Raw genomic sequence first — 21683 nt, 5'->3', positions numbered from 1 at the left:
TCACTCAATACATATACATATACATATACTCTTCCACAACTTGGTTTTTCCTCCCAATTTTATATTGTTAAGATTTTCTTGAAGTGGAAATTTGAGTTAGTTGTTTCCAGTTTTCTGTGTTACCAGCAACAGTGGCTCTATGAGTACTTCTACTAATGCAGGTGTGCAGGTTTCTTTAATAAGATGCCTAGGAGTGAAGTTGCTGACTTATATGGTTATGAACTTATTCAGCTTCACACATATGACATGTTTTCCAAAGTGGTTACACATCTCAGGACATGGATATGTCCTACTGCTCTATGTACTCACTAAGACTGTGAAGTTTTAACAACTAGTGAGTATAAAATGGTATCCCACACGCAAGAACCGGCGAAGGATCCCCATTCGAGCCCCTGGCTCCCCACCTGAAGGCGACAAGGACATCAACAACAATAAGAACTACAACAGTAAAACAACAAGGGCAACAAAAGGAAATAAATAAATATTTAAAAAAATTTTAAATGGTATCCCACTTAGGTCTTGGCTTGGATTTCTCAATTATTATTATTTTTTAATTTTTTATTTATAAAAAGAGAATATTGACAAAACCATAGGATAAGAGGGTACAGCTTCGCACAACTTCCATCACCAAACCTCCGTATACCAACCCTCCACTGATAGCTTTCCTACTCTTTTTTTTTCATTTTTTAAAATATTTATTTATTTTCCTTTTTGTTGCCCTTGTTTTTTATTGTTGTAGTTATTATTGTTGTTGTTATTAATGTCGTCGTTGTTAGATAGGACAGAGAGAAATGGAGAGAGGAGGGTAAGACAGAGAGGGGGAGAGAAAGTTAGACACCTGCAGACCTGCTTCACTGCCTGTTAAGGGACTCCCCTGCAGGTGGGGATCCTTACTGCTCCTTGCACTTGGCACCACGTGCGCTTAACCCGCTGCGTTACCGCCCAACTCCCAGCTTTCCTACTCTTTAACCCTCTAGGAGTATGGACCCAAGATCCGTGTGGGATGCAGAAGGTTGAAGATCTGGCTTCTGTAATTGCTTCCCCGCTGAACATGGGCGTTGACAGGTCGATCCATACTCCCAGCCTGTCTCTCTCTTTCCCTAGTGGGGAAGGGCTCTGGGGAAGCGGAGCTCCAAGGCACATTGGTGGGGTTGTCTGTCCAGGGAAGTCTGGTTGGCATCATGCTGGCAAGAGTTAACATACAAAGCCAAACAAACTGTTGAACAATCATGGACCTAAAGGCTGGGATAGTGTAGGTGACATGTTGGCGGGTCCTCCATTTTGTAGATAGCTAGTAGGCATATTTTAGTTATATTTCAAAGGGCCTGTAGCTATACTAGTGTTTTTTTTATTTGTTTGTTTGTTTATTTTTGCCTAAGCCTGAAATCTGATATGCAGGTGAATCCTAATTATTGTCTGGGGAGATGATGTCATGGCTGGGAAAAGGACCAGAAAGCTGGCTCAGGGAAGAGAGTAGCTCCCTGATATGAGAAAGGGGTATAAATATTGTTGACTATAAACCCTATCGATTTGATGTGATCTGGGGCCCATAATTAGCTTAGGAGCCTGTGTGACCTCTACATCCCTCTAGATATTCTGTAGTCATGAGTAGAGACATTCCATGCTGCGCCAGTATCAACCCATCTTCCTTAGGAGGAGCATAGAGTATGCTCCTCCTTCAGAGGATAGAACATTCTCTACTATTGTTGATCCAGGTTGAGGGAAAGGTCCTATGGGGGTTCACAAAGGGGTCCATTGTGTTGTTCCTGATAGAGATGACTGGTAACAATGGAGAGAGGGATTTATTTGAGGTCTTGGCCCATCATGTCTGTTTGGGAATCTCAGGACTCCCCGATTACAGCCCTAGCTGGTAATTATTATTATTTCTTTAATGTACCAAAAGCAGTAGTTTATTTTTCTGAGGATTTAAATACATATTGAAAATAGCTTTAATTTTTTTTACTACTTTATTTTTTTCCTATATTATAAAAACAATATAAATGATTTTGAGGAGAACTTGAGGGACATCTAGATTTGATACATGAAAATCAATTATTTTAACAGGGGCTGGGTTAAGTGCAAATAGTACAAAGTAAAATTATTATTTTAACGTATTTTTTATTTTTTTTAATTTTATTTATACATTTTAAACTAATTAATTAATTGAATTTTTTTGCCTCCAGGGTTATTGCTGGGGCTTGGTGCCTGCACTATGAATCCATTGCTCCTGGAGGCCATTTTTTCCCTTTTGTTGCTCTTGTTTATGATTGTTGTTATTATTGTTGTTGGATAGGACAGAGAGAAATTGAGAGAGGAGTGGAAGACAGAGAGGAGGAGAGAAAGATGGACACCTACAGATCTGCTTCACCACAGGTGAGGCTACCCCCCTTCAGATTGGGAGCCAGGGACTCAAAACGTGATCCTTAAACTGGTCATTGCGCTCACGCCACCTGCACTTAACCCTCTGCGTCACGGCCCACCCCTCTATTTTAATGTATTTAGTGACTATTCAGGTTCTGAAAGTGAAATGCCTACCTGTATCTTTCATTTATTTCTGCATGTTTTTACTGATTCATTGAATCTATTTATATATTGAAACTATTAACCTTTTATGAACTGTGTGAATAGAAAATATCTTTACATATTTTTGTGGTGCTTTTAACTTTCTTTCCCATAATTTCAAACCGCTAATCTAAATTTTACCCTTTAGGGCAATTTTTCCAAGTGTAGTTTTGTCTCCACATGAAAATTCTGCAAATACTTAAAATAAGAAATCAAGGGATTCTGGCAGTAGCGCAGCGGGTTAAGTGCTCGTGGTGTGAAGCTCAAGGATCTGCGTAAGGATCCCAGTTCGAGCCCCCGGCTCCCCACCTGCAGGGGAGTCGCTTCACAAGCAGTGAAGCAGGTTTGCAGGTATCTGTCTTTTCTTTCTCTCCACTCTCTGTCTTCCCCTCCTCTCTCCTTTTCTCTCTCTCTCTCCCCACTTCCTCCCTCCCTCCCTGCCTCCCTCTCTCCCTTTATCTTTCTCTCCATTTTTGTATCTGTCTCTCTATCTCTCTGAAGAAGTTACCCCAGAGTGGTGAAACCTGGGTGATGATGAAAAAGAAAAATTTTAAAAGAAAAAAACAGCACATTTCCCACTATCCTGGTTGCTCTGTGTTGATGATGTCTATCTGCAAAAACAAAGGACTAGGGCCTGGAAAGTGACACAGTAGATAAATTGTCAGACTTGAAGGCATGAGGACTAGAGTTCTGTTACTGGCATCACATGTACCAGCATGATGCTCTGATCCTCTCTCTCTCTCTCTCTCTCTCTCTCTCTTCCTCTCTCTTTCTCTGTCTCTCCACCCCCCATCCCCCAAAACAAATAGATCTTAAAAAAAAAATGTAGAACCAAAAATAATGATCATCATGCCTGGATTTCCCTAACTTAGACAGTACGCTTCATGAGTGCTGTTAAGGTTCCCATTTCTTTGTTCGGTAACTGTGCCATACTAATGGCTAGTGCTGAACTTGGGCTTCACTGGCACTGTTCCTCTTTTTCATACCAACTATTGCCACATCTCCCCCACCTGATTCTTTGAACCCCATCACCCAGAATAATGTTAATAACATGTTACAGTTGACTTGAATAGTTATTGTGATATTTTTACTTTGTAGATCTTTTAAAAAATATTTATTTATTTTTCCTTTTGTTGCCCTTGTTGTTGTACTGTTGTAGTTATTATTGTTGTTGCTATTGATGTCATCGTTGTTGGGTAGGACAGAGAGAAATGAAGAGAGAAGGGGAAGACAGAGAGGGGGAGAGAAAGACACCTACAGACCTGCTTCACCGCTTGTAAAGCGACTCCACTCCAGGTGGGGATCTGGGAGCTTGAACCGGGATTCTTACACCGGTCCTTGTGCTTTGCACCACCTGCGCTTAACCCGCTATGCTACCGCCCGTACTTTGTAAATCTTAAGGGGAAGGAAGCTACCCTAAATATAATAGACACATAGAATATCGCCACTTACCTTAAACAAATTCAACTAACAAATAGCAAGAGAGAAAAAGAGAAAGCAAATAAGAAATCTCTTGCTCTTGCCTAAATCACAAACTTACACAGAGCAGGGAGCTGGGGGGAGGGACAGAGAACATGACTGAAATCAGAGAAACAAAACTTTCCTCTTGACGTTTGAATTTCTAGGCCTCCTGGTCCTGTATTTCAGAATAACTTAAAGTGCTTTTCAGAACATATGTCTTGATTCTTGTCTGACAGGCTGACCTTAGACTATAATATGTCACTAGGAAGCCCAGAAAAATGACCCTCCTGGGAATCTTCATGGTCACAAGTGTTCACTCCTGTCATTGCTCGACCATGAGCTTCCACACCAGAGCTAGCACAGAGTGGTACCAAAGGTACAGTCCCCACACCTCTGAACAGTGACACCTTTTCACCGGCTGAGGCTGAGGCTGAGGCTGAGGCTGAGGCTGAGGCAGGGACCTTGCAAGGACCTGAGCCAGCACGTGCAGGGCACCACCTTCCAGAACACCCCGGGAGCTGGCTACAGTCCAGTGCATACTCAGGAGGCAGCAACCAGAGACCAGAAGACAAGCAGGTGAGGATCTGGCAGACTCAACAGTGCCTCCATGGCTAAGAATATCTGGATTGGGGTTGGGAGACAGCTTAGTAGTTATGCAAAAAACTCTCATACCAAAGACTCTGAGGTCCCAGGTTTCATCCCCAGTATCACCATAAGCCAAAGCTGAGCTGTGCTCTGGTATCTCGCTCAGCTTTTCTCTACATACCTTTCTTTCATTAACATATATATATATTTTTTTAAAGTCAATATATCTTCTGCATTTGGATGATAATGAAGAGTATTTGAGGGAGTTGGGCAGTAGCGTAGCAGATTAAGCGCACATGGCACGAAGCGCAAGGACCCGCGTAAGGATCCCAGTTCCAGCCCCCAGCTCCCCACCTGCAGGGGAGTCGCTTTACAAGCAGTGAAGCAGGTCTGCAGGTGTCTGTCTTTTTCTCCCCCTCTCTATTTTCCCCTTCTCTCTACATTTCTCTCTGTCCTATCTAACAACGATGACATCAATAGCAACAACAATAACTACAACAACAATAAAACAACAAGAGCAACAACAGGAAAAATAAATAAATATAATTTTTTTTAAAAAAAAAGAGTATTTGGGGAGTCGGGCTGTAGTGCAGAGGGTTAAGCGCAGGTGGCGCAAAGCACAAGGACCGGCATAAGGATCCCGGTTCGAACCCCGGCTCCCCACCTGAAGCAGGTCTGCAGGTGTCTATCTTTCTCTCCTCCTCTCTGTCTTCCCCTCCTCTCTCCATTTCTCTCTGTCCTATCCAACGACTACAACAATAAAACAACAAGGGCAACAAAAGGGAATAAATAAATAAAATTTTTTAAAAAAGAGTATTTGAGGGAGTTGAGCGGTAGTGCAGTGGGTTAAGCGCAGGTGGCGCTAAGTGCAAGGACCGGCATAAGGATCCCAGTTCAAGCCCCCAGCTCCCCACCTGCAGGGGAGTCGCTTCACAAGCGGTGAAGCAGGTCTGCAGGTGTCTATCTTTCTCTCCTCCTCTCTGTCTTCCCCTCCTCTCTCCATTTCTCTCTGTCCTATCCAACAACAGCAATAATTACAACAACAATAACAATAACAACCACAACAAGGGCAACAAAAGGAAATAAAGAAAAAAGAAAAAAGAGTATTTGAATAGTAATTTGTTATTTTTATAAATATAGTGGCCACGGCTGCATGTAACTGTTATTTATTTATTTGTGTATTTATTTTAGAGGCTAGAGAAAAAGAACTAGATTATCATCCTGGCATATGTGATGCTAGGGGTGCAACTCAGGCCTTCGCGCTTGCAGGTCCATCTAATCACTGTGCCATTTCTCAGGCTGCTAATTAATTCATTAACTAATTAATCTTTATGAAACACCAGGGAATAAATGCAAGCCCTTGAACCATGAAACGGGCTAAGTTTTTAATTCTTGAGAGAGAGAGAGAGAGAGAGAGAGGAGAAGGAGAAGGAGAAGGAGAAGGAGAAGGAGAAGGAGAAGGAGAAGGAGAAGGAGAAGGAGAAGGAGAAGGAGAAGGAGAAGGAGAGGAAGAGGAAGAGGAAGAGGAAGAGGAAGAGGAAGAAGAAGAAGAAGAAAGGAAGGAAGGAAGGAAGGAAGGAAGGAAGGAAGGAAGGAAGGAAAGAAGGAAAGGAGGGAAGAGTATTGCTCAGTTCTGGCTTATGGTGGTGCTGGGAATTGAACCTGGGACTTTTGTGCCTCAGGCATGAAAGTCTTTTGCATAACCATTATGCTACTTCCTCAGCTCCCCCATTTTTTTAAGTTTAATTATTAATGAGATCAAGAGAACTAGAGCATTACTCTAGCAAACGCAGTGTGGAGCATCAAACTAGGAACTTCAGCCTGTAAGTCCTTGTCTCACCCCGTCAGCCGCAATACTGATATATTACTGAGGTATTTATTGTTATCTCCATTTTACAGATAAAGAAACTGAGGCTCAGGGGGTGGCAGTATCAGAGCCCAGAGATATCACAGCAATAGGGCACAAAACTGGGGAGATAGCACAGGATTTGGATTATAAGAGGATACAAGTTTGACCCCCAGATCTGCTAGAGCTGAGTGGTGCTTTGGTCAAAAAACAAACAAACAAACAAAACAGAAATGATCCCAGGTTTTCTGAATCCAAGATCAAGATGTCTTCAATTTCTTCCCAGTCTTCTGTCAGATTTTTTTTTTTTAAAAAAAGGGGTGGGGTGGGAGTGAACAGTTCTGTACCCTGTGGAGAGCATGTGTTAACATCTGAAAAGACCTGGGTTTATGCCTCCAGTCCCCAGCTGCAGGGAGGAAGCTTCAAGAGCAGTGAAGCAGTGCTACTGGTGTCTTTCTTTCTCTCTTCCTCTCTATCTGCTCCTTTCATCTCAATTTCTCTGTCTCTATCCAGTACACAAATAAATAAAAGCAAAGAAGAGTGAGAGGGGCCTGAGTAGAAGACAGCCCTTTATTATTATTTACTTAATTTTAATAACTTTTTTAGAGGGGGAGTTTAATGGTTTGCAATACAGTTGTTGGAACTTGGGTAGTCAGCTTCCCATGACAGGTAAAACACTCTCACCCCCCAACTGAGTTCATTTTCCATTATCATGCATCAGACTCCCAGAGCCCTTTGCTTTAATGCAATTGTTCTGTTTTTTTTTTTTAAGTGCATTCATTCTGAGAGTACAGGGGACATGTAAGAGTCCCAAAAAGTTTACACGGCTGGTTGACATGAATTCAATCAACTCAACAACAAATATAAGAAACTGATGTGTTTTTGTCTCCTGCAGACTGCAGAGAACTAAATGGGTCTAAAACACTCCTCAGGAATACTATGAAAACATGGTAGCACTTACTTCTTAAACTCACTGTTAACGATATTGTGTAATTGGTGGCTTCACTCTGGATAAAAAGTAGATATTCTCCAGCCTGGGCTTCTGTCATTTTCAAAATGACCATGGAAACAACTCCTCTGAAAAACAAGAAAGAGAACAGGTTATTTTGGAAAATGTATGAAACTGAAAACGTAACATCTTGTACTGAGTCATAAGGTGGTTTAGTGGCTCTTACATCCCTGCTCCGTGGCACGGAGGCCGCTCAAGGGAGAACACACTGCTGCCCTATGTCCAGCACTCAGCCTCATGCTTGTCCGTCCAACCTTGACATTAAACCAGTCTCTTCCTTGAAAGTCAGTGACCTCTACTCCGACCCCTTCATCCTTTCATGCCTTGGTACCCATGCTGCTTGGCAGAAAAGTTCCAAACTGCCTAGGCTGGGGCTCATGCCCAAGGTCAGGTTCAGCCCATGCCCTGCAGTGACAAAGCACCTTTCACAGTTGTGTTTGTCCATTTAACTGGCCACCAGCCTCAGTTCCCTATTTGCAGAGCCAGATTAAGGAAGGTGCACCAAGAGAGAGAATATTCTGGGGACTGGGGGGGGAGGTCACTCACTTGGTAGAGTGCACGCATTACCATGTACAAGGACCCAGATTTAAGCCCCCAGCAACCACAGTGGAGTACTGACGGGGGAAGCATCACCAGCAGTGAAGCAATGCTGTGTTCTATCCTCTCTGTGTCTCTCTCCCTCTCATCATCACAAGCAGAGAGGCAATGGTGTGTTCTATCCTCTCTGTGTCTCTCTCCCTCTCATCATCACAAGCAGTGAGGCAATGCTGTGTTCTATCCTCTCTGTGTGTCTCTCTCCCTCTCATCCTTTATAAAAAAAAATGGCTACTGGTAGTGGTAGAGTCATGCAAGCACTAAGCCTCAATGATAACCATAGTGGCAAAAGAGAATATTTTCAGGCCAGAGAGATAGATCACTGGGAAGTGTCCCTTGTCATGTACACGACCCAAGTTCAAGCACTAACACCACTGGAAGAAGCTCTGATAGTGTGATGTCTCTCCTGTGTATGTCTCTCCCTCTCCCTCCCTCTCCCTCTCCCTCTCTCTCTCTGTGTCTCATAGACATATGAATGTGTGAGCTCAAGCACCACTGAAAAAAGGAATATTCTGGTTTGTGACCCTTTCTCTAGATGAAAGAATGTAAGCAAAATATGACACCAGATATCTTTCCAATAAAGTATTTTTAATCTTCCAGATACCTGGTAAAGATAAATGTGGCTAGAAACATTTTATTTATTTATTTATTTATTGGATAGAGACTGTCAGAAATCAAGAGGGAATGGAGGGATAGAGAGGATGAAGGATAGAGAAGATGCGAGACAGAGAGACACCTACAACACTGCTTCACCACTTGCAAAGCTTTCCCCCTGCAGGTGGAGACTGGGAGCTCGAACCTAGGTCCTTGTGCACTGTAACATGTGTGCTCAACCAGGCGTGAAACCACCTGGCCCCTTAGGAACATCTTTTTTTTTCAAAGAAAGAGCTTCAATGTGTTATCTGATGACACCCATTCTTATTAGAGCCTAAAATAGCCTTTAGTCATGTGTTGAGTAATGTTGGATTCAATTTATATTTTTCTGACCTTTAGATGCTTACTCCTGAAAGTGTGGTCATTTTGCAGCAGGGCCACAGTCATCAGCCAGGAGTTGACAAAGATTCAGAGTCTAGCTCCACCCAGGCCTACCTAACTATGGAACCAGAACCTGCCTTTTAACAAGACCCCTGGGCCCCTGAGAAATGCCCCTTCCTTGTGTTGGAGAAACCCTGACTTTAGAGCTCCAGCCAGCACAGCTCAACAGTCCATGTGCCTGCATTCAGAGAGACAGTGTGGGGGTGGGGGTGGGGTGGCAATGGGGTGGGGGTGAGGGTAGCGCACCTGGTTGAGCACATATGTTACAATGCTCAAGGGGGATGCATTGGATCGACCTTCTCGTGGTGCATCCCGTGAGTACCCATTCATTGGGGAAACTGATGATCCTTCCTAGCCGACTGAATCCACATGGATCCCAGTCACTTTCAAAGCCAGCAACAAGCAGCTCCTTACAGCTTTCAACCTGATGCTGTTGACTGGCTATGGAAGAAGGGCAAACGCTAGAAGAAGAAGAATGCTCAAGGACCCAGGTTCAAGCCCCTGGTTCCCCTTGCAGGAGGAAAGTGGTGTTGCAGGGCTGTAGGAGTCTTTCTGTCTCTCTCCCTCTCTACATCCTCCTTCCTCTCGATTTCTGGCTGTCTTTATCAAATAAATAAATATTTTAAAAAATTTAAAAAGGGGAAAACCCGCTCTACATCTGGCTTGTTTCTGCAGCTGTTTTAGTAATGCGTCTTCTTTATCTGGATCATTTAGTCTCCTGACGCCACCTGTGAACTCTCGTGCATGTCACATGAAAACGGAATTTTGTGATTCAAGTCTAGGTGTTTGGACATCCAATTATGACATCCATGTTCTGGGATGCAGGTTCCTGGCTTCTAATTTGAGTCTTCTTGGGATAGTTGAAATGCTTGGATGAAGGCACACTGCAGTGTTAAGACAACAGTAACACAGAGACCTTCCCGTCCCCCACCCTCTGATTATGTTGAGGGCACATCAGTCCTGTGTGCTGAGCACCTCCAGCAGATGAGTATTACACTCATGCCCAATTCATTGTCCTGTCTGTTACTGCTCAGAAAAGACAAATTTTCTAGCACCGCCTTCTTTTTCCTGTTGTTTACCCACTGCTGATGAAAGAGATAGCTCTGGGAGTCAGGAGGTAGCGAAAGGACTGACTTAAGGATCCCGGTTCGAGCCCCCGACTCCCCACCTGCAGGGGAGTCCCTTCACAGCAGTGAAGCAGGTTTGCAGGTGTCTATCTTTCTCTCCTCCTCTCTCCATTTCTCTCTGTGCTATCTAACAATGACAACATCAACAACAATAATAATAATAACTATAACAACAATAAAAAGGGCAACAAAAAGGGGACATAAATAAATATTTAAAAAATTTTAAAAAGAAAGATAGCTTTTATTACTATAAAATATTTGCTCTTCAGTTATTCAAGCTGAGGAAGTTTCTTTTTAAAAGTTCTTTTCTTGGGACTACATAAAATTAAAAAGCATCTGAACAGCTAAAGAAACCACTACCCAAACCAAGAGGCCCCTCACAGAATGGGAGAAGATCTTTACATGCCATACATCAGACAAGAGTTTAATAACCAGAATATATAAAGAACTTGCCAAACTCAACAACAAGAAAACAAATAACCCCATCCAAAAATGGAGGGAGGACATGGACAAAATATTCACCACAGAAGAGATCCAAAAGGCCAAGAAACAAATGAAAAAAATGCTCCAAGTCTCTGACTGTCAGAGAAATGCAAATCAAGACAACAGTGAGATACCACTTCACTCCTGTGAGAATGTCACACATCAGAAAAGGTAACAGCAGCAAATGCTGGAGAGGGTGTGTGGTCAAAGGAACCCTCCTACACTGCTGGTGGGAATGTCAATTGGTTCAACCTCTGTGGAAAACAGTCTGGAGAACTCTCAGAAGGCTAGAAATGGACCTACCCTATGACCCTGCAATTCCTCTCCTGGGGATATATCCTAAGGAACCCAACACACCCATCCAAAAAGATCTGTGTACACATATGTTCTTGGCAGCACAATTTGTAATAGCCAAAACCTAGAAGCAAGCCAAGTGTCCAACAACAGATGAGTGGCTGAGCAAGTTGTGGTATATATACACAATGGAATACTACTCAGCTATCAAAAATGGTGACTTTACTGTTTTCAGCCAATCTTGGATGGACCATGAAAAATTCATGTTAAGTGAAGTAAGTCAGAAACAGAAAGATGAATATGGGATGATCTCACTCTCAGGCAGAAGTTGAAAAACAAGATCAGAAAAGAAAACACAAGTAGAACCTGAACTGGAATTGGTGTATTGCACCAAAGTAAAAGACTCTGGAGTGGGTGGGTGGGAAGAATACAGACCCAAGAAGGATGACAGAGGACTTAATGGGGGTTGTATTGTTATATGGAAAACTGGGAAATGTTATACATGTACAAACTATTGTATTTACTGTTGAATGTAAAACATTAATTCCACAATAAAGAAATTTAAAAAAATTAAATACAAAAACAAAAAGCTCCTTTTTTTTTTTTTTTTTTTTTTTTGGCTCTGGGGTTATCACTGGGGCTTGGTGCCTGCACTACAAATCCACTGCTCCTGTAGCTATCTTTTTGTTGTTGTTGTTGGATAGTCAGATAGAAATCGAGAGAGAAGGGGAAGACAGAGAGGGGGAGAGAAAGACAGACACCTGCAGACCTGCTTCACTGCTTGTGAAGTGGCCATCCTGCAGGTGGGGAGCCGGGGGCTTGAACCGGGATCCTTGGTGAGTCCTAGTGCTTTGCACTATATGTGCTTAACCCCATGAGCTACTGCCAATTCCCTAAAATACTTATATTTATTATATGTCAATGAAAGGAAAAACCAGAGCATCACTCCGGAGGCGTTTTTGTTCCCCCAAGCATCAGTCTTTATTCTCCTTCTTTCTTTTCTTTTCTTCCTCCTTTAATCAAAGAATGTTTTCTTTTTACTGACATTTATTTATTTATTTATTTATTTTTGGATAGAGACAGAATTGAAAAAGGAGGGGGGAATGGAGAGGGAGAGAGACACCTGTTGCCCTGCTTCACCACTTGTGAAGCTTTCTCCCTGGAGGTGGAAACTGGGGGCTTGAACCTCGTTCTTTGTACTCTACTGGGTGTGCCACAGCTCAGTCATGAGCAAACAGTTTATTAACTCCTCTTTTTGGTGTGTGTGTGTGTATATGTGTGTACACTTAACTGTCTCACGGACAGGCAAGAACTACTGGAAACAATTCTGAATCAGAGCTTAAATCTGAGTTTCTGTACTTCTCTACTGTGGTTGAGTTGCTAGGAATGTTATGTTACAAAGCTAACAAACTCAGGGCATGGAAGACCTTTGGCATTTACTGACCATCAAGACTGCATGTTCCATAGCAAAGCACACAGCCTCTTTTAGAATGAATAGAACTCTACTTTTCCATTTTGCTTTTTGGTCTCAATCAGATGAGAACTGTTGTGGCATGACATTTTAATAAGATAACCAGAACGTTTCTTTAAGCCAAAATGCTTAGTGGGGGTGGAAGAGTTCCATGGTAGAACATCTAAATGAAAAACTCTTAAGAGTGTTTTGATTTAATCCCAAGACAAAAAAAAAAAAAACTAAAAAAACCTAAAAAACAGAAGTAAGCAATGTGCATCTCAAAAAGGAAAGGAATGGTAGGGGCAGATAGCATAATGGTTACGCAAAGAGACTTGTGCCTGAGGCTCCAAAGTCCCACATTCAGTCCCCCACACCACCATAAACCAGAGCTGAGCAGTGCTCCGGTAAATAAATAAATGCATACATACACACATACATACATACACACACACACACACACACACACACACACACACATGCATACATACTTACATAAGAAAGGAAGGCAGTTTCCAAGATTTAGAGCCACTTTCCTGAAATCACTTGAGAGCTTAACCTTTGCTCAAAGGTTTTCCCATAACTTTGATAAGAATCATGATACCTACTTTAGGTCACTTGAATACTATTTACAACATCATTCCTGGAAAGATAAACCTCTTCTGCAGACTTAGATGCCAGAACACCGCCAAGGGTTAGAGAGAAAGGTAGCTCTACAATTCCCTTTACTCCCTGTTACCAGGGCTTCACTGCTCCTGGCTAACTTTTTTCAGATAGAAACAGAAAGAGGAAGAGAGGGCAAGACACCACAGCATCAAAGCTTTCTCCAGTTCTGTGAGAGCTGGGCTTGAACCTGAATCAAGGGTATGAGAGGGCGTCGGGCGGTAGCACAGCGGGTTAAGCACACGTGGCGCAAAGCGCAAGGACTAGCGTAAGGATCCCAGTTCGAGGCCCCGGATCCCCACCTGCAGGGGAGTTGCTTCACAGGCGGTCAAGCAGGTCTGCAGGTGTCTATCTTTCTCTCCCCATCTCTGTCTTCCCCTTCTCTCTCCATTTCTCTCTGTCCTATCCAACAATGACGACATCAATAATAACTACAACAGTAAAACAACAAGGGCAACAAAAGGGAATAAATAAAAAATAAAAAGAGTATGACAAAGCAGGTGTGCTAACCAGATGAGCTATCTCGCTGGACTTAGAATTCTCAAGAATTCCCCTTGGGAGTCTGGTCTCAGCAGCAGGACAGCAGGGGGCAGAAATAATTTCAGAGTTTGAGATATGAACATAAATTCACAAGTCTAAGATAGTCTCCTGGATAATGACTAAGGTTCCTCACATACTGCTTAATTTCTTACTATAAAATTTTGTGAATGTTATATATCACTGCAATTCCCCTTAGCATATTGCTTTTGCTTTTTTTTTTTTAATCACATAATATTAAAAGCCTTTTCCCAAAGCATTTCCCAGAAAGAAACTTCTTGCTACTTTAATGAGGATGTAATGTAAACTTTTGTTTGTTTAAGACGAAACCCAAGGTCAGAGAAACAATTTACTGGACAGATAGGCCACACACCTTGACATACATGTGGCTCAGGCTCAAGTCCCAGCATCACAGAGGAAATTTCATGGCACTGGGAGAAGCCCTGATGCTGAGGTGTATCTCCTCTCTCTGTCTGTCTGTCTGTCTGTCTGAATGAAAAAGTGGTCCATGAGCAAGGAAATCACATGATTGTAAGGTCCTGACTCTCAGAGAGGGAGGCGGGGAGGGAGGGAAAGAAGGAAGAAGGAAGAAGGAAGGTTGGAAGGAGATTAAAAAAATAAAATAAAACACCTAAACATAATTAACAAACAAGATGCCACAGCTGAAGAAACAGGTTAGTTGGCAGAAGGTGAACTGGCATGCCTAAGGCTCTGGATTCAATCCCCAGCACCAAATGTGCCAGAGAGGTCTCTGGCATCTCTCTTTCTCACATATACACATACAAAGCTCCCTTATATCACTTAAATAATAAAACAAATCTTTAAAAATTAAACATAAAAAACAAAATGCCTTAAAAACCCCAGGTTTGGCCAAAGGGAGGCTGGACAACAGACTCTACCTATCACCCAAGGATGATGAGTCCTGACATTAGTGCAGCCTAGAATGTTCCTAGCCGTGACCACAGAATGTGAGCTCAGACCTACAGGGATGCAGTGGTTACACAGGCTCCTGTGCTGACTATGGGCCCCAGACCAAATCGATGGGGTTTACAGTCAACAATATTTATATATTTTTCCCATATTTGGGAGCTACTCTATTCCCTGATCCAGCTTTCTAGTACTTTTTCCAACTATGACACCATCTCCTCAGATAATAGCTTAGGTCATCTGTATACTAGATATCAGGCTCAGGCCAAAACTAATAGGGTCATGGGCCCCCTTGGAATATAACTAAATATTATACTAGCTTTTTTCAAAAAAGAGACCCCAAATCTTCATCTGCAATATTCTTGTCTTTAGGTTCATGATTAGTCAACAATTTGCTCTGCTTTATATCTTAACTTTTTCAGCCACCAGGTTCCAAATGCTACCATGATGCCAACCTGACTTCTCAGAGCAGACGACCCCACCAATGTGTCCTGGAGCCCCACATTCCCAGACCCCTGCCCCACTAAGAAAGAGAGAGACAGACTAGGAGTATGGATCCACCTGCCAGACCCCCCATCTTCTGCACCCCATGATGATCCTCGGTCCATACTCCCAAAGGGATGAAGAATAAGAAAGCTATCGGGGAGTGGATTGGACATGGAGATCTGGTGGTGGGAATTATGTGGATTTGTACCCCTCTTATCCTATGGTCTTGTGAATATTTCCATTTTATAAATAAATTAAAAAAAATCCCAGGTTTGGATATAGATTAACCTGCCAACAATGTCTATGTCTAGCAGAGAAGCCATTACAGAAACCAGAACTCCCACTTCCTGTACCCCATAAAGAATTTTGGTCCAGGAGTTGAGCAGTAGCACAGTGGATTAAGTGCATGTGGCGCAAAGCACAAAGACCAGCGTAAGGATCCCAGTTCGAGCCCCCAGCTCCCCACCTGCAGGGGAGTCGCTTCACAGGCAGTGAAGCAGGTCTGCAGGTGTCTATCTTTCTCTCCCCCTCTGTCTTCCCCTCCTCTCTCCAGTTTGCTCTGTCCTATCTAACAACGATAACATCAATAACAACAACAATAATAACCACAACAATAAAACAAGGGCAACAAAAGGGAAAATAAATAAATATATGTAAAAAAAAATTTTTTTTTTCTTTCCCTCCAGGGTTATTGCTGGGCTCGGTGCCTGCACCGTGAATCCACCACTCCTGGAGGCCATTTTTCCCCCTTTTTGTTGCCCTTAGTTGTTGCAGCCTCGTTGCGGTTATTATTGCCATTGTTGATGTTGCTTTGTTGTTGGATAGGACAGAGAGAAATGGAGAGAGGAGGGGAAGACAGAGAGAGAGGGGGAGAGAAAGATAGACACCTGCATACCTGCTTCACCGCCTGTGAAGCGACTCCACTGCAGGTGGGGAGCCGGGGGCTCGAACTGGGATCCTTACACCGGTCCCTGCGCTTTGCGCCACGTGCGCTTAACCCACTGTGCCACCGCCCGACCCCTAAAAAAATTTCCAAAAAGAATTTTGGTCCATATTCCCAGAGAGGGAGAAATAATAGGGGAAGATGACCAGAGGGCTCTGAACCCCAATTCCATCAGGACCTGGAGAGAGAAGAGGAAAGAAAGGAAGGACATTTGAAAGTAGTAACAGGTATAAGTGTGACTTAGAAAGGAAGAGAAAGCTGGGTCACAGAAAAAAATGGACAAATATAGTCAACCCATACCTGTGACCTTGGGAGAACTACTGTAGTTTCCAGTGGAGGGATTGGGGACACAGAACTCTGGTGGTGCGAACAGTGCAGAATTATAACCCTGTTATCTCATAATTTTATAAATCAAAAATATTAAATCACTAATAAAATTAGACAAAAAAATCTCAGGCTCTTGATTGATTGATTGATTTCTTTTTCTTTTTATTGTCACCAGGGTTATTTCTGAGGCTCAGTGCCTATATGATGAACAATCAAGTGCTCCTGGCAGCCATTTTTTCTTTTCCTTTTCCTTTTTTTTTAAAAAAAATATTTATTTATTTATTCCCTTTTGTTGCCCTTGCTGTTTTATTATTGTTGTTGTTGATGTCGTTGTTGTTGGACCGGACAGAGAGAAATGGAGAGAGGAGGGGAAGACAGAGAGGGGGAGAGAAAGACAGACACCTGCAGACCTGCTTCACCACCTGTGAAGCGACTCCCCTGCAGGTGGGGAGCCAGGGGCTCGAACCGGCATCCTTAGGCTGGTCCTTGCACTTTGCGCCATCTGTGCTTACCCCACTGAGATACCACCAACTCCCTTCCTTTTCCTTTTTGATTATTTATTTGATAGGACAGGGAGAAACAGAGGAAGACAGAGAAGAGGATAAAGACCCTCGGTGCTTGTTCTACCATTTGTGAAGCTTCCTCCCTGCGGGTAGAGAGTGGGGGCTCAAATCTGGGTCTTTCTTTTTTTTTTTTTTTTTAGCATTTTAAAAAATATTTATTTATTCCCATTTGTTGCACTTGTTTTATTGTTGTAGTTACTATTGTTGTTGTTATTGTTGTTGTTGGGTAGGACAGAGAGAAATGGAGAGAGGAGGGAAAGACAAAGAGGGGAGAGAAAGATAAACACCTGCAGACCTGCTTCACCGCCCATGAAGAGATTCCCCTGTAGGTGGGGAGCCGGGGGCTCGAACCGGGATCCTTATGCTGGTCCTTGAGCTTCGCGCCACGTGCGCTTAACCCGCTGCGCTACCAGCTCGACTCCCAAATCTGGGTCTTTCTACATGGTGACGTGTGTGTTTGACAAGGTGCACCACTGCCTGGTCCACCAAATACTCTTTTCATTTTGGTTCATATTGTGCCAGCCAGCCACTGCTTCCTTAGACCCTAATTATGGCTAGGTAGCTAGATACAAATTTTAGTTAATAGACTCAATTTTCCAGGGCAGTTTTAAATTGATAGAAAAAATGAGCCAAAAGTATGCATCCCTCTACTAGACACACACACACACACACACACACATTCTCCCTAGGTTATTAATCCCTTCCAGGAACAGTGCTGCAGTAAATTCACTAGAATTAACCAAGCAATTATCAATAATAATTAAAGTGGATAATTTTCATTAGGGTTCACCTCTTTTGTTGTACAGTCTATGGCTTTCATCAATGTCATATACTCAGAGTGTCTATTTTTAGCCCATTAATACTCTGACTGGAGGTCAGAGTAACGAAGGACATGAACAGAAATTTGGAAAGAAACTCCCGGATTAGGGAGCCCAGGACTCACATACCTCAGGGCCTAGAGGTCCTGGCTTGGTCCCCCAGCACTACCATGTGCCAAAACTGAACAGTGCCCTGGTCTCTTCACATTCTCTCTCTTTCTTATAAAAGATACAAATAAATCTTTTCCTTTTAAAAGGAAACTCCAGGGGCCAGGCAATAGTGCGGCTGGTCAAGTCACTTGGCACAAAGTGCAAGGACCGTCATAAGGATCCTGGTTCGAGCCCCCGGCTCTTCACCGGCAGGGGGGTTGCTTCACAAGTGGTGAAGAAGGTCTTCAGGTATCTCTCTTTCTCTCCCCCTCTCTGTCTTCCCTCCTGTCTGATTTCTCTCTGTTGTATCCAACAACAACGATAGCAATAACAACAACAATAAACAACAAGGGTAACAAAAGGGAAAAAATAGCCTCCAGGAGCAGTGGAACCCTAGTGCAGACACTGAGCCCCAGAAATAACCCTGGAGGCAAAAAAGAAAGAAAGAAAGAAAGAAAGGAAGGAAGGAAGGAAGGAAGGAAGGAAGGAAGGAAGGAAGGAAGGAGGAAAGAAAGAGAGGGAGGGAGAAAGGAAGGAAGGAAGGAAGGAAGGAAGGAAGGAAGGAAGGAAGGAAGGAAGGAAAAGAAAGAAAGAAAAGATAGAAATGCCAAATGAGACGTATTTTAGAGCATGAAATCTTTCCTCCCAAATTCTTTGTGGCCTCCCCCACCCCATACCTGTTTTGTATATCAAAACGTGGCTGGCAGCTGAGGGAGCTGTGTTTGAAGACCCAGAGACAGGAGATGTTCCCTGGGGTGCTGAGCAGCACTTCCAACGTCACAGATGCAAACACGTCCACTTCCACAAGGGCCTCATAGACTGTCTCTGTACTCTTTGGCCTGGGTGCACACCCAAGGTCCTCAAGGGCTTCAGATGCCTGCATCACAGGTGGAAAGACAGAGTGACTACTAGTGCTTACCCACCATGCCCTCTTATCAGCCGTGCCCTTCCCCATTTCCATGGACGTACTGTGCCAAACACCCAAGTGCATTATAACCCCTTGAGAACATACCAAACTGAACATTCCATTAGTTCCTTCAAGGCAAGATAGGTAAGTTTAGGTTGCACTTGTAAAATGCACAGACAGCTGTAGGATGAATTATGGCCTCCTAAAATTCACAAGTTGAGGTCCTAACCCCCACAACCTCAGAAAACATCCGACTTGGGGCCTACTTTTTTAAAGAGGCAATTAAAATATAATATGGTCACTGGGCCACTGCAGTTAGTTGTAATCCACCATGTGTGGTGCCTTTATAAAAGAGAGAAGCTGTGCACACAGGGAGAAGATCATGTGAACATGAAGATGGTCATCCACACACAGGAGAGAGGCCTGGAACAGATTCTCCCTCCCAGGCTTCCAAAGGAACCCACCCTACGGACTTTCAGCCTTTAGAGCTCTAGTTAAATTTAAGATAATAAATGTCTGCCTTTACACCACCAGTCAGTGAAGCTTTGTTATGGGATTTCTAGGAAAAAAACTAATATGCAGTCACTAATCATAACATTTATAATATGCATCACACATAAGCATCAAGGACAGAACCAAGAGACTCCATGGATGGTTGGAGAGTGTTGCATTCGTCTCTCTTTCTTTCATCTTTTCTCTCTCTTTAAATATATAATGAAGGGAAAAAAATGGTTCAGGAGATGGCTCAACACTGTCCTACAAGGCCCTGAGTTCATTCTTAGAACACATTTATAAACGGTGAAATAAATAAAAAAATAAATTCTTTCAAAAATCAATCAGATTTTTGTAATAGCTGTGATTGGGAAGAACTCGGGCAGGTGACTGTATCATTTGTTTGTTTTTTAATTCTGTGTAAAAGAAAGCATAGTGACTGTATATATGCATGAATTCTTAACTAGAAATGTCTGAGGAGTTAACTAATTCATGTTCACCTCTTATTATATTTAGGCTCTAATGTTTTCAGCTCTCCAACATTTAAGTTTCCTTCATTTGAGCTAGTACTTAGGTTACATAGATGAGAGGCAGGAATGAGAAAAGTGGTGAAATATAGCTGAAATTTCAAGGAACAAGAGCCAGATTAGGGGGTGATGTACAAGTCCATCTTAATAGTGGGAAGTGACTCGAAGTTCCAAACCAGGCAGAAAAATATGTAGCTGTGTTTCAGGCAAAACAATCTAGCAGCCCTGCCTGAGATGAGCCATAAGAGGAAGAAGTCACTTAAAGTAGAGCGCTAATGAGAACTTGAATTAGGAAAGTGCCAGTGAGAGCAGAGGATATGAGAACTATTAAAGAGAGGGAATGGACAAAACTTGGTAACCAACCAAATGTCAAAGACAAGGGAGAGGCACTAGTTCAAGCTAACGCAGAGTTTTCATGCCTGGGAACTAGACAGGACCATAAACAGAAATCAGTTAAAACAAAATAGGTGCACATTAAAAAAGAAGAAGGAAGAAGTGGAATAAATAACAGAGGTAAACTTTAATGAGCAAATGGAAATCTCCAGGACTCTATATCTATAAGTATAAATCAGTGGCTCAAGGCTTAGGAGCTAAGATTGGATTTTTGGTAAGGGGAAAGGGAGGTTGTGACATTCACACTGACTCTCCATATCCTTCCTGCATCCAAATTCAACAGAGAATATGATTCTTGATAAGAGAGAGGGTCAAGTAGCTATAAGTATAATTGCACACCTGCACTAGATATGAAGACATAATATAATTAGACACATAAAAAGAAAAGTCCAGGGAGTGGGGCGGTAGCGCAGTGGGTTAAGCACACGTGGTGCAAAGCGCAAGGACCGGGGTAAGGATCCTGATTTGATCCCCTGGCTCCCCACCTGCAGGGGAGTCGCTTCACAAGCGGTGAAGCAGGTCTGCAGGTGTCTATCTTCCTCTTCCCCTCTCTGTCTTCCCCTCCTCTCTCCATCTCTCTCTGTCCTATCCAACAACAACAAAATAAAACAACAAGGGCAACAAAAGGGAATAAATAAATAAATATTTTTTAAAAACTTTCTCTTTAAAAGAAAGAAAGAAATACAGACAGACAGAAAGAAAGAAAGGAAGGAAGGGAGAGAGAGAGAAAGAAAGAAAGAAAGAAAGAAAGAAAGAAAGAAAGAAAGAAAGAAAGAAAAAAAAGAAAGGAAGGAAGGAAGGAAGGAAGAAAAGGCCATATAGTCTAGACATTCTCAATAGTTTACTATGTATAGTCTCTAGAGAAGATTAGTAACATTATCATAATATTACTTTACCGTGGGACGCGCTGACGATATCCCCACTGTTGAGTCATTCTTATGACTGATTAAAATGCACTTGACCACAGGCAAATCTTGATTTGTAACAGTCTCAAAAAATATTGTTGAAAAAACAACTGTAAGACAAAATAAAAACTGATGTTAGTACACGCACAACTTGAAAAAATAGATCTATGTTACTCTTACCAGAAAACAAAATGCAATCAAAGAAAAGTGGTCAGTATGGAGGTATGAAGGAAATGTCCTCTCCTAGAAGGCAAGCCTTCCTCGATATCAAGAGCAGAGGACTTTAGAACAGTGTTCCCACTAGATGAACGCAGCGACGGACGCATCTTTATCTGTGCTGCTCCGTGCCATCTTCATCAGTCTCAAGAATCTACTGAGCATCTGAGATGTGGCTAAGGCACTGGAGAAACTGATTATACACATACAAACTATTTTTATTTTCTATAAATGCTCAGAGGATCTTTTCTTTGTGTACTGAGCCTTTAAAAATTATGTATCTTAAGGTGTACATCTATGTTCATAGCAGCACAATTCATAATAGCTAAAACCTAGAAGGAACCCAGGTGCCCAACAACAGATGAGTGGCTGAGAAAGCTGTG

General features: G+C 42.6%; 1 protein-coding gene across 1 annotated transcript in view; it reads right to left on the bottom strand.

The window, feature by feature from the left end:
* FLT3 (fms related receptor tyrosine kinase 3) overlaps positions 1-21683 on the bottom strand; it is a 114806-nt gene that overhangs the window by 49265 nt on the left and 43858 nt on the right. Inside the window, exons 2-4 of the mRNA XM_007522389.3 lie at positions 21076-21194; positions 18538-18737; positions 7416-7531 (exon numbers count right to left, since the gene is read on the bottom strand). Coding sequence (XP_007522451.1) covers positions 7416-7531; positions 18538-18737; positions 21076-21194 — 435 coding nt within the window. The remainder of the gene's footprint in view (positions 1-7415; positions 7532-18537; positions 18738-21075; positions 21195-21683) is intronic.

Source organism: Erinaceus europaeus, chromosome 5 (assembly GCF_950295315.1).
Source record: "Erinaceus europaeus chromosome 5, mEriEur2.1, whole genome shotgun sequence".
Classification (NCBI taxonomy): domain Eukaryota; kingdom Metazoa; phylum Chordata; class Mammalia; order Eulipotyphla; family Erinaceidae; genus Erinaceus; species Erinaceus europaeus.
The sequence above is the reverse complement of the archived record's forward strand: the minus strand, read 5'-3'. Positions and strand labels throughout refer to the sequence as shown.